The sequence below is a fragment of the Oncorhynchus clarkii genome, unplaced genomic scaffold (genome assembly GCF_045791955.1).
Source record: "Oncorhynchus clarkii lewisi isolate Uvic-CL-2024 unplaced genomic scaffold, UVic_Ocla_1.0 unplaced_contig_464_pilon_pilon, whole genome shotgun sequence".
In the NCBI taxonomy this organism is placed as follows: domain Eukaryota; kingdom Metazoa; phylum Chordata; class Actinopteri; order Salmoniformes; family Salmonidae; genus Oncorhynchus; species Oncorhynchus clarkii.
In genome coordinates this window covers 210,235-222,500 of record NW_027257926.1, presented here as the reverse complement: position 1 = coordinate 222,500, position 12,266 = coordinate 210,235, and the positions used below count along the sequence as shown (strand labels likewise).

Below are 12,266 nucleotides of genomic sequence, written 5' to 3'. Positions count from 1 at the left end.
CCAGACCAGAGACAGAACTACACAGATAAGAACAACAGACCAGAGACAGAACCCCACAGATAAGAACAACAGACCAGAGACAGAACCACAGAACCAGACCAGAGACAGAACTACACAGATAAGAACCACAGACCAGAGACAGAACCACACAGATAAGAACCACAGACCAGAGACAGAACCACACAGATAAGAACTACAGAACCAGACCAGAGACAGAACCACAGAACCAGACAGGGCTCCACTCCATTGTAGTTTCGGTCAGTACCGTTCAGAACCACAGAACCAGACAGGGCTCCACTCCATTGTAGTTTCGGTCAGTACCGTTCAGAACCACAGAACCAGACAGGGCTCCACTCCATTGTAGTTTCGGTCAGTACCGTTCAGAAAGTTTCAGTCTGTTGAAACGGAAGTGGTGCCCCAAACTCTCCGGTAGGAGGGTGTGTCTATATACTATAAGGATAGTCCTGTAGATACTGTCTGACCACCTGGTTGAGCCCAGGTAGTGAATCTATCCCCTCCGCGCCGTACAGCTCCACGATTCGTCCCCTACACAGCTGCTGTAAGGTCATGGGTCGCTCCCGGCGCCACGCCCTCCGCAGCCGCCTATGGGATGACTCCACGTAGAACCGCAGCAAGGCGAACAATGAGTCAAAGGCCTTGTTACTGCCGTTGAGGCGGAAACTCTGACTGGTCAGGAGGACGCGGACACTGACGGGCCCCAGGTCGCCGTGGTAACTGAGGGTGAAGAAGACGTTCGTCTGACTGCTGTCCCTGGCAACCACACAACCACACGACAGCACAACGTTACACGGGACGGAACAGCAAGGGGGGGCTGTGCTTGTTTGTTTCCTGATGAGGAACAGCCGTGTGTGTGTAGCAGGGTGTGGTGTATACCTGATGAGGAAGCTCCCAGGCGGTGTGTGTAGCAGGGTGTGGTGTATACCTGATGAGGAAGCTCCCAGGCAGTGTGTGTGTAGCAGGGTGTGGTGTATACCTGATGAGGAAGCTCCCAGGCAGTGTGTGTAGCAGGGTGTGGTGTATACCTGATGAGGAAGCTCCCAGGTGGTGTGTGTAGCAGGGTGTGGTGTATACCTGATGAGGAAGCTCCCAGGCGGTGTGTGTAGCAGGGTGTGGCGTATACCTGATGAGGAAGCTCCCAGGCAGTGTGTGTAGCAGGGTGTGGTGTATACCTGATGAGGAAGCTCCCAGGCAGTGTGTGTGTAGCAGGGTGCGGTGTATACCTGATGAGGAAGCTCCCAGGCGGTGTGTGTAGCAGGGTGTGGTGCATACCTGATGAGGAAGCTCCCAGGCAGTGTGTGTAGCAGGGTGTGGTGTATACCTGATGAGGAAGCTCCCAGGCAGTGTGTGTAGCAGGGTGCGGTGTATACCTGATGAGGAAGCTCCCAGGCAGTGTGTGTGTAGCAGGGTGCGGTGTATACCTGATGAGGAAGCTCCCAGGCAGTGTGTGTGTAGCAGGGTGCGGTGTATACCTGATGAGGAAGCTCCCAGGCGGTGTGTGTAGCAGGGTGTGGTGTATACCTGATGAGGAAGCTCCCAGGCAGTGTGTGTGTAGCAGGGTGTGGTGTATACCTGATGAGGAAGCTCCCAGGCGGTGTGTGTAGCAGGGTGTGGTGTATACCTGATGAGGAAGCTCCCAGGCGGTGTGAGTAGCAGTGTGCGGTGGGCCTCCTCCATCTCCATAGGGCCCCAGTAGTAGCCACTGTGAACCAGCTGACGGTGTGTGCGTCGCACTAGAAGATACTCCTGCTGGCTGAAGAAGGGCCGGAGGTGTGTGGTCAAGGAGTCTGGGATCGGATCGGGCAAGTGGAGAAGAGGTCCGAGCCAGGGGAGAGGGACACTGGGGCTTGGCCAGGGGAGAGGGACACTGGGGCTTGGCCAGGGGAGAGGGACACTGGGGCTTGGCCAGGGGAGAGGGACACTGGGGCTTGGCCAGGGGAGAGGGACACTGGGTCTAGTCGCTCTAAAGCTGCTCTGTTGAGGCCACCAGGGATGGAGGGCACCGCCAGAACTGGTCTTGTCTGGAGGTGTGGTCCGGTTGTCTGTGCTGGTCTGGACCGTATTCTCTAGTTCTAAGAGTTGGATCTGATGTTCTAGGTTCTGATGTTCTAAGAGTTCATTCTCTTGACCTAAGAGTTCGAAGTTATCGAGTTGGTTCTGTTGTTCTTGAACGCGGTTCTGTTGTTCTACGTGTTCTAGGGTTTCACCTGGAAGCTGCTGGGTTCCGTCCTGGTTCTGCGTGGGTGCCGTGTGGTTCTGCGATGGTTCCACTGTGGTTCCTGCCAGAGTGTCTCTGACCATCATACAGAAGAGAGCCCTCCACTGGATCCCCCATCCCCAGTAGTAGCCACTGTGAACCAGCTGACGGTGTGTGTGTGTGTCGCACTAGAAGATACTCCTGCGTGGTCCAGGAGTCTGGATCCCTATCCCATATCCAAATCCACTATAGGGGCGAGGAGAGAGAGATCCAGAATGATCTGGAGAGATCCTGGGTGAAGAGACAGACAGACAGGCGACAGTGTTATTGAGGTGCTGTATAAAAACAAAGGCCGGAGACACACACACACACACACACACACACACACACACACACACACACACACACACACACACACACACACACACACACACACACCACTAACACTGGAAAGTTTAGTCTCCGTCTCAGGTTTCATGGACAGCTGTGGTTGTTATGGGAACCCAGTAACGTAGGATGCTGATTGTGCTGCATGTTTCGGTCTGTCTCTTCGTACTGCTTGTAATTATGGTCTGTCATGTTGTTGCTGTGGATCTCCCTTCATGTAACCTTGTGGTCTCCCTTCTTGTAGTGTAGAGGTGTTATCTGTCCTCGTTCATGCTGTGCCATGTTCCAACATCTAGTGGAAATCCTTCCCAGATGACTGGAGGCTGTTAAATCAGACCAACGCCCATGATTTTGGAATGAGATGTTCGAGGAGCCGGTGTCCACATGCTGTTGGTCATGTAGTGTATCTGTGCTGTTGCCAAGAGTGTTCTGTCGATGTTCTCCATGTTTTTTTTAATGTGTATTTAACTAGGCAAGTCAGTTAAGAACAAATTATTATTTACAATGACGGACCAAACCCCGGACGACGCTGGGCCAATTGTGCGCCGCCCTGTGACTCCTCGAGCACTGAGATACAGTGTCTTGTTAATTTACCTTTATTTAACCAGGCAAGTCAGTTAAGAAATTATTCTCACTGACCGGCAGATTTTGTACCTTGTCAGTTCGGGGATTCGAACTTGCAACTTTTCGGTTACTAGTCCAACTCTCTAACCACTAGGCTACCCTGCCGGGAACGGAACCAGGGTCTGTAGTGACGCCTCACTCTAACCACTAGGCTACCCTGCCGCCCTCTGTGATACAGCCTGGAACGGAACCAGGGTCTGTAGTGACGCCTCACTCGGGAGCCCCCTTTATTTTAATCCTCTGCCCAACAGGAGGCGTTTTGCTTCTTGCCAGGCGATCATTCTCAATAACAATGTGTTCTTCATTGACCTGCCAAGCACATCGCTACCCCTGCAATAACATTTACTAAATATGTATGTGACCAATAAAATGTGATGTTAGAAGCGTGTCTTATCTTCCTAGTTATAGCTGTTAACTGTTAACAGGACAGTGTCTTATCTTCCTAGTTATAACTGTTAACAGGACAGTGTCTTATCTTCCTAGTTATAGCTGTTAACTGTTAACAGGACAGTGTCTTTATCTTCCTAGTTATAGCTGTTAACTGTTAACAGGACAGTGTCTTATCTTCCTAGTTATAGCTGTTAACTGTTAACAGGACAGTGTCTTTATCTTCCTAGTTATAGCTGTTAACTGTTAACAGGACAGTGTCTTATCTTCCTAGTTATAACTGTTAACAGGACAGTGTCTTATCTTCCTAGTTATAGCTGTTAACTGTTAACAGGACAGTGTCTTTATCTTCCTAGTTATAGCTGTTAACTGTTAACAGGGCAGTGTCTTATCTTCCTAGTTATAGCTGTTAACTGTTAACAGGACAGTGTCTTTATCTTCCTAGTTATAGCTGTTAACTGTTAACAGGACAGTGTCTTATCTTCCTAGTTATAGCTGTTAACTGTTAACAGGACAGTGTCTTTATCTTCCTAGTTATAGCTGTTAACTGTTAACAGGACAGTGTCTTATCTTCCTAGTTATAGCTGTTAACTGTTAACAGGACAGTGTCTTATCTTCCTAGTTATAGCTGTTAACTGTTAACAGGACAGTGTCTTTATCTTCCTAGTTATAGCTGTTAACTGTTAACAGGACAGTGTCTTATCTTCCTAGTTATAGCTGTTAACTGTTAACAGGACAGTGTCTTATCTTCCTAGTTATAGCTGTTAACAGGACAGTGTCTTATCTTCCTAGTTATAGCTGTTAACTGTTAACAGGAGAGTGTCTTATCTTCCTAGTTATAGCTGTTAACTGTTAACAGGACAGTGTCTTATCTTCCTAGTTATAGCTGTTAACTGTTAACAGGACAGTGTCTTTATCTTCCTAGTTATAGCTGTTAACTGTTAACAGGACAGTGTCTTATCTTCCTAGTTATAGCTGTTAACTGTTAACAGGACAGTGTCTTTATCTTCCTAGTTATAGCTGTTAACTGTTAACAGGACAGTGTCTTATCTTCCTAGTTATAGCTGTTAACAGGACAGTGTCTTATCTTCCTAGTTATAGCTGTTAACAGGACAGTGTCTTTATCTTCCTAGTTATAGCTGTTAACTGTTAACAGGACAGTGTCTTATCTTCCTAGTTATAGCTGTTAACTGTTAACAGGACAGTGTCTTTATCTTCCTAGTTATAGCTGTTAACTGTTAACAGGACAGTGTCTTATCTTCCTAGTTATAGCTGTTAACTGTTAACAGGACAGTGTCTTTATCTTCATAGTTATAGCTGTTAACTGTTTACAGGACAGTGTCTTTATCTTCCTAGTTATAGCTGTTAACTGTTAACAGGACAGTGTCTTATCTTCCTAGTTATAGCTGTTAACTGTTAACAGGACAGTGTCTTATTTTCCTAGTTATAGCTGTTAACTGTTAACAGGACAGTGTCTTTATCTTCCTAGTTATAGCTGTTAACTGTTAACAGGACAGTGTCTTATCTTCCTAGTTATAGCTGTTAACTGTTAACAGGACAGTGTCTTTATCTTCCTGTTTTTTAGCTGTAATAAAACATAATCAGAGGCACGATAACAGAACTGTGTCTGTTTGGAAGATTCTGGCAGCAGCCGGGAGACGGGTTGTAAAAGGAAACAGTTTCACTTTCAGTCTGACTGTCACAACAGCTCTACGGTGGGTTCAACTATAACGCCTGGACAACAGCTCTACCGTGGGTTCAACTATAACGCCTGGACAACAGCTCTACGGTGGGTTCAACTATAACGCCTGGACAACAGCTCTACGGCGGGTTCAACTATAACGCCTGGACGACGGCTCTACGGCGGGTTCAACTATAACGCCTGGACAACAGCTCTACGGCGGGTTCAACTATAACGCCTGGACGACAGCTCTACGGAGGGTTCAACTATAACGCCTGGACGACAGCTCTACGGTGGGTTCAACTATAACGCCTGGACAACAGCTCTACGGTGGGTTCCACTATAACGCCTGGACGACAGCTCTACGGTGGGTTCCACTATAACGCCTGGACGACAGCTCTACGGTGGGTTCAACTATAACGCCTGGACACCAGCTCTACGGCGGGTTCCACTATAACGCCTGGACACCAGCTCTACGGTGGGTTCAACTATAACGCCTGGACAACAGCTCTACGGTGGGTTCCACTATAACGCCTGGACGACAGCTCTACGGTGGGTTCCACTATAACGCCTGGACGACAGCTCTACGGTGGGTTCCACTATAACGCCTGGACGACAGCTCTACGGCGGGTTCCACTATAACGCCTGGACACCAGCTCTACGGTGGGTTCAACTATAACGCCTGGACGACAGCTCTACGGCGGGTTCAACTATAACGCCTGGACAACAGCTCTACGGTGGGTTCAACTATAACGCCTGGACAACAGCTCTACGGTGGGTTCAACTATAACGCCTGGACACCAGCTCTACGGTGGGTTCAACTATAACGCCTGGACGACAGCTCTACGGCGGGTTCAACTATAACGCCTGGACAACAGCTCTACGGTGGGTTCAACTATAACGCCTGGACAACAGCTCTACGGTGGGTTCAACTATAACGACTGGACAACAGCTCTACGGTGGGTTCAACTATAACGCCTGGACAACAGCTCTACGGTGGGTTCAACTATAACGCCTGGACAACAGCTCTACGGCGGGTTCAACTATAACGCCTGGACAACAGCTCTACGGCGGGTTCAACTATAACGCCTGGACAACAGCTCTACGGCGGGTTCAACTATAACGCCTGGACAACAGCTCTACGGTGGGTTCAACTATAACGCCTGGACAACAGCTCTACGGTGGGTTCAACTATAACGCCTGGACAACGGCTCTACGGTGGGTTCAACTATAACGCCTGGACAACAGCTCTACGGCGGGTTCAACTATAACGCCTGGACAACAGCTCTACGGCGGGTTCAACTATAACGCCTGGACAACAGCTCTACGGTGGGTTCCACTATAACGCCTGGACGACAGCTCTACGGTGGGTTCAACTATAACGCCTGGACGACAGCTCTACGGCGGGTTCAACTATAACGCCTGGACAACAGCTCTACGGCGGGTTCAACTATAACGCCTGGACGACAGCTCTACGGCGGGTTCAACTATAACGCCTGGACGACAGCTCTACGGCGGGTTCAACTATAACGCCTGGACAACAGCTCTACGGCGGGTTCAACTATAACGCCTGGACGACAGCTCTACGGCGGGTTCAACTCTAACGCCTGGACAACAGCTCTACAGCGGGTTCAACTATAACGCCTGGACAACAGCTCTACGGTGGGTTCCACTATAACGCCTGGACGACAGCTCTACGGTGGGTTCAACTATAACGCCTGGACAACAGCTCTACGGCGGGTTCAACTATAACGCCTGGACGACAGCTCTACGGCGGGTTCAACTATAACGCCTGGACAACAGCTCTACGGCGGGTTCCACTATAACGCCTGGACGACAGCTCTACGGCGGGTTCCACTATAACGCCTGGACGACAGCTCTACGGTGGGTTCAACTATAACGCCTGGACGACAGCTCTACGGTGGGTTCAACTATAACGCCTGGACGACAGCTCTACGGTGGGTTCAACTATAACGCCTGGACAACAGCTCTACGGCGGGTTCCACTATAACGCCTGGACAACAGCTCTACGGTGGGTTCCACTATAACGCCTGGACGACAGCTCTACGGCGGGTTCAACTATAACGCCTGGGCAACAGCTCTACGGTGGGTTCAACTATAACGCCTGGACAACAGCTCTACGGCGGGTTCAACTATAACGCCTGGACAACAGCTCTACGGTGGGTTCAACTATAACGCCTGGACAACAGCTCTACGGCGGGTTCAACTATAACGCCTGGACAACAGCTCTACGGTGGGTTCAACTATAACGCCTGGACAACAGCTCTACGGTGGGTTCAACTATAACGCCTGGACGACAGCTCTACGGCGGGTTCAACTATAACGCCTGGACAACAGCTCTACGGTGGGTTCAACTATAACGCCTGGACAACAGCTCTACGGCGGGTTCAACTATAACGCCTGGACAACAGCTCTACGGTGGGTTCAACTATAACGCCTGGACAACAGCTCTACGGTGGGTTCAACTATAACGCCTGGACGACAGCTCTACGGCGGGTTCAACTATAACGCCTGGACAACAGCTCTACGGTGGGTTCAACTATAACGTTCTTTATATTCTTTATACATGAATACATACAGCTCCGCTCCAACTTCATTCAAAAGTTTAAAAAAAAAATAGATTCATGTATTCCCGATAAATGCAACAAAAAATATGACCGTAGTCTTGTTTCAAATGGAGCAAGTTGGGGAGCGTCGGGTGCTTACCGTTTTCTGGAGAGGAATGAGACGTTAACCAAATGACTCGCGGTGGTGGGAGACTTCGCACTAAGAATGTAGATACTCCGCGTGCAATGCGTCGGCTATAAATCACACCATTACATTGCCGTCACCGTCAGAGGTCTTCATGTTCCCGTTCTCAGACACGTGTAACCAACCATACGCGCTACTTAAGTTTCACAGATCTTGGATGTAGTAGTAGCCTGCCAGTCTACCATGTTTCCTATACTGTCGTCTTGCCTGAAACGGTATCTCGAGTTGAACGAAACAACACTAAAAAAAGTTCAAAACGAACACACCACCGTAACTCCTCCCCGCGTCAAAGTGTCCCGAGTCCTGTGACCGCGTGCGTTTTCCAAGAACCATCCAAATGTTATCTTTCGTTATACATCATTAAAACGGTCCATTGTTCGACAGTATATAGTAGGTATGTTACAATATGTACACTCCCCATGGTGAAAAGGGGAGGACGAGAATCCTGTAAGGAGGAATAGAGAGCTGCTTTGTGCTGAGATGGGAGGGCGGAACCTGCAATGACTTTGAGTCTCTGGCAGCAGGGGTGTGACTGTGACACGGTGTGACTTAAGTGTTTTTTGGCTTCCATACCTACTGTATCGGTTTACTGTACCTGTTAACTGTACCTACTGTACCTGTTTACTGAACCTGTTTACTGAACCTGTTTCCTGTACCTGTTTACTGTACCTACCTATTGTACCTACCTACTGTACCTGTTTACTGTACCTGTTTACTGTACCTACCTACTGTACCTGTTTACTGTAAATGTTTACTGTACCTACCTACTGTACCTGTTTACTGAACCTGTTTACTGAACCTGTTTCCTGTACCTGTTTACTGTACCTACCTACTGTACCTGTTTACTGTACCTGTTTACTGTACCTACCTACTGTACCTGTTTACTGTACCTACCTACTGTACCCGTTTACTGAGCCAGGCCCAGCCACTAGGGAGCCAGGCCCAGCCACTAGGGAGCCAGGCCCAGCCACTAGGGAGCCAGGCCGACCCACTAGGGAGCCAGGTCGACCCACTAGGGAGACAGACCCAGCCACTGGGGAGCCAGGCCCAGCCACTAGGGAGCCAGGCCCAGCCACTAGGGAGCCAGGCCGAACCACTATGGAGCCAGGCCGACCCACTATGGAGCCAGGCCCAGCCACTAGGGAGCCAGGCAGACCCAGTAGGGAGCCAGGCCCACCCACTAGGGAGCCAGGCCGACCCACTAGGGAGCCAGGCCGACCCACTAGGGAGCCAGGCACAGCCACTAGGGAGCCAGGCCGACCCACTAGGGAGCCAGCCCACCCACTAGGGAGCCAGGCCCACCCACTAGGGAGCCAGGCCGACCCACTATGGAGCCAGGCCGACCCACTATGGAGCCAGGCCCAGCCACTAGGGAACCAGGCCCACCCACTAGGGAGCCAGATCCACCCACTAGGGAGCCAGATCCAGCTAATCAGAAGTAGTTTTTCCCCACAAAGGGGCTTTATTACAGACAGAGTTACTCCTCAGCAGACCCCCCCCCCCCCCCCCCCCCACACTCTGATGAACACGCAGGTGAAGAAGCTGGGCAGGTTGAATGTAATGACAAATTCTCTAAAAATGACATTGGAAGGGGCTTATGGTAGAGAAATTAACATTAAATTCTCTGGCAACAGCTCTGGTTGACGTTCCTGCAGTCAGCATGCCAATTGCACGCTCCCTCAAAACTTGAGACTGTGGCATTGTGTTGTGTGACAAAACTTCACCTTTTAGAGTGGCCTTTTATGGTCCCCAGCACGAGGTGCACCTGTGTACTGGTTTAATCAGCTTCTTGATATGACACACCTGTCAGGTGGATGAATTATCTTGTCTCAGGAGAAATGCTCACTAACAGGGACGTAAACACATTTCTGCACAAAATGTGAGATAAGCTTTTTGTAAGCATGGCAAATTTCTGCTGTCTTTAATTTCAGCTCATGAAACGAGCACTTTTCGTTTATATAAACTCATATTTTTGTTCAGTGTCATTTGGACGTCACCAGATTTACGTTAAATATACCATATACTATGTACTATACTTAAATATACGTCTAGTCTATCAGACCGGGCTGCGAGCCAACAGGTGTGTTCCCATAAGTGTGTGTGTGTGTGTGTGTGTGTGTGTGTGTGTGTGTGCGTGTGTGTGTTCCCGTGCCCTTGTGTGTTCCTGTGTGTGTGTGTGTGTTCCCGTGTGTGTGCGTACACGTGTGTGTGTGTGTTCCCGTGTGTGTGTGTGTTCCCGTGTGTGTGTGTGTGTGTGTGTGTGCCCGTGTGTGTGTGTGTGTTCCCGTGTGTGTGTGTGCCCGTGTGTGTGTGTTCCCGTGTGTGTGTGTGTGCCCGTGTGTGTGTGTTCCCGTGTGTGTGTGTGTGTTCCCGTGTGTATGTGTGCCCGTGTGTGTGTGTGTGTGCCCGTGTGTGTGTGTGCCCGTGTGTGTGTGTTCCCGTGTGTGTGTGTGTGTGTGTGCCCGTGTGTGTGTGTGTTCCCGTGTGTGTGTGTGTGTTCCCGTGTGTGTGTGTGTGTGTGTGTACATGTGCCCGTGTGTGTGTGTGTGCGTACATGTGCCCGTGTGTGTGTGTGTGCGTACATGTGCCCGTGTGTGTGTGTGTGTGTATACATGCCATGTCTGTTCCCCAGAGGGCCTTGGCTTCCTGCCAGCTGGTCAGAACACACTTTCACTTTCGCTTTGGCTCTCCTTTCTCTGAAATCATGTGATTTTTCAGCACTGTGTGTGTGTGTGTGTGTGTGTGTGTGTGTGTGTGTGTGTGTGTGTGTGTGTGTGTGTGTGTGTGTGTGTGTGTGTGTGTTGATAAAATATGTTATGAAGATTGATAAACAGACTCAGCTCAGACAGACAGACAGACAGACAGACAGACAGACAGACAGACATACTATGGGTCTGATAAAGAGACAGCTCATTCAGACAGACAGGCAGGCAGACAGACAGACTATGGGTCTGATAAAGAGACTCAGCTCATTCAGATAGACAGACAGACAGACAGACAGACAGACAGACAGACAGACATGTTGAAGTCATTGTCTTATCTTGGCAAAGGAGAAATGCTCCCTAACAGGGATGTAAAATAATGTGCGCACAACATTTGAGAGAAATCATCTTTTTGTTTGTATGGAACATTTACAGGACCTTATTCCAGCTCATGGAACATTTATAGGACTTTATTCCAGCTCATGGAACACAGAACCTTATTCCAGCTCATGGAAGATTCCTAGGACCTTATTCCAGCTCATGGAACATTTATTGGCATCTGTTGGCTCAGACTAATGGCAGATGATATTTGAGGTTTGTGGGCGGGGCTTGAATGAACCAATCACTGTTTTACTTCACAACCCTTGACTTGTTAAACATTTTGTTGTTGTTACAAAGTGGATTAAAATATATATTTTGTCTATGATCTATACAAAATACTTGTGTAGATCATTTATTTAAAAAAAATATATATATATTTATACAAAATACTCTGTAATGTGATGGGACCAACACATATTGCATTTATATTGTTGTTCAGTGTAGTAAGGTAGGCTCGTTTCCATATAGACCACCTATAACTAGTAAAGTAGACCCTCTACAGTAGGCTGCCTGTCGTGAACAAATAACGTCCCGCGCTACGTCACAATGGGATTCTATGAGTAGCTCATTTCTGTTGCTAGAATTTGCAACATTCTGACCGGATTACGTAATGAACCGACGCGTCCGTTGCTATGCCGGTTGCTCGGTTACCTCGTAGTGGTCGCGAAGGAAGGAGGGACGCCGTTCTAGTTCTAGTTCTAGTTCTAGCTCGCTCGCTCGCCTAGCAAAGCGGTGAACTGTCGCGTGCGGCTTAGGCAGAACCGAGTGGCTGGCTTGTGGCAACACCTTCGGTTGTGCGTCAAGAATTCCGCATAGCAAGTTTGTATGATGGTCTAGCTATTAAATGGGGTAAATAGTTATAGTAATATGCTCTAAACTGCTCTGGTGACAAACCAACTTTGCTGCCCTGTTTCCAATCGTCCACATGGACAACCTACCGAAGTAAGTAAATCCATTTAGAAAAATGAAAAAAATAAATCAAATTAAAAATATATATTTTTTTACGATGTTTGAGTATAATGAAGTCTGTTTCTTGTGAGGTTTTCTGTCCTCAGATACAGAGAGCTGTGAAAGGGAAAGAGGGATACCTAGTCAGTTGTATAACTGAAACCAGAGA

At 48.8% G+C, this 12,266-nt stretch overlaps 1 protein-coding gene across 3 annotated transcripts in view; it reads right to left on the bottom strand.

Annotated features, from left to right (window-relative positions):
* LOC139393673 (suppressor of cytokine signaling 1-like) overlaps window positions 1–8,543 on the bottom strand; it is a 9,095-nt gene extending 552 nt beyond the window's left edge. The window contains exons 1-4 of one of the 3 annotated variants that reach the window (XM_071142016.1): window positions 8,022–8,543; window positions 1,640–2,506; window positions 279–771; window positions 1–17 (exon numbers count right to left, since the gene is read on the bottom strand). The exon at window positions 1–17 is cut by the window's left edge and continues 552 nt beyond it. In XM_071142016.1, coding sequence (XP_070998117.1) covers window positions 444–771; window positions 1,640–2,322 — 1,011 coding nt within the window. In that variant the 5' untranslated portion in view covers window positions 2,323–2,506; window positions 8,022–8,543 and the 3' untranslated portion in view covers window positions 1–17; window positions 279–443. Of the gene's footprint in view, window positions 18–278; window positions 1,044–1,590; window positions 2,507–8,021 lie in introns of all 3 variants that reach the window. The other 2 variants (XM_071142014.1, XM_071142017.1) reach the window with 2 other exon arrangements.
* Between the last annotated feature and the right edge of the window lie 3,723 nt (window positions 8,544–12,266).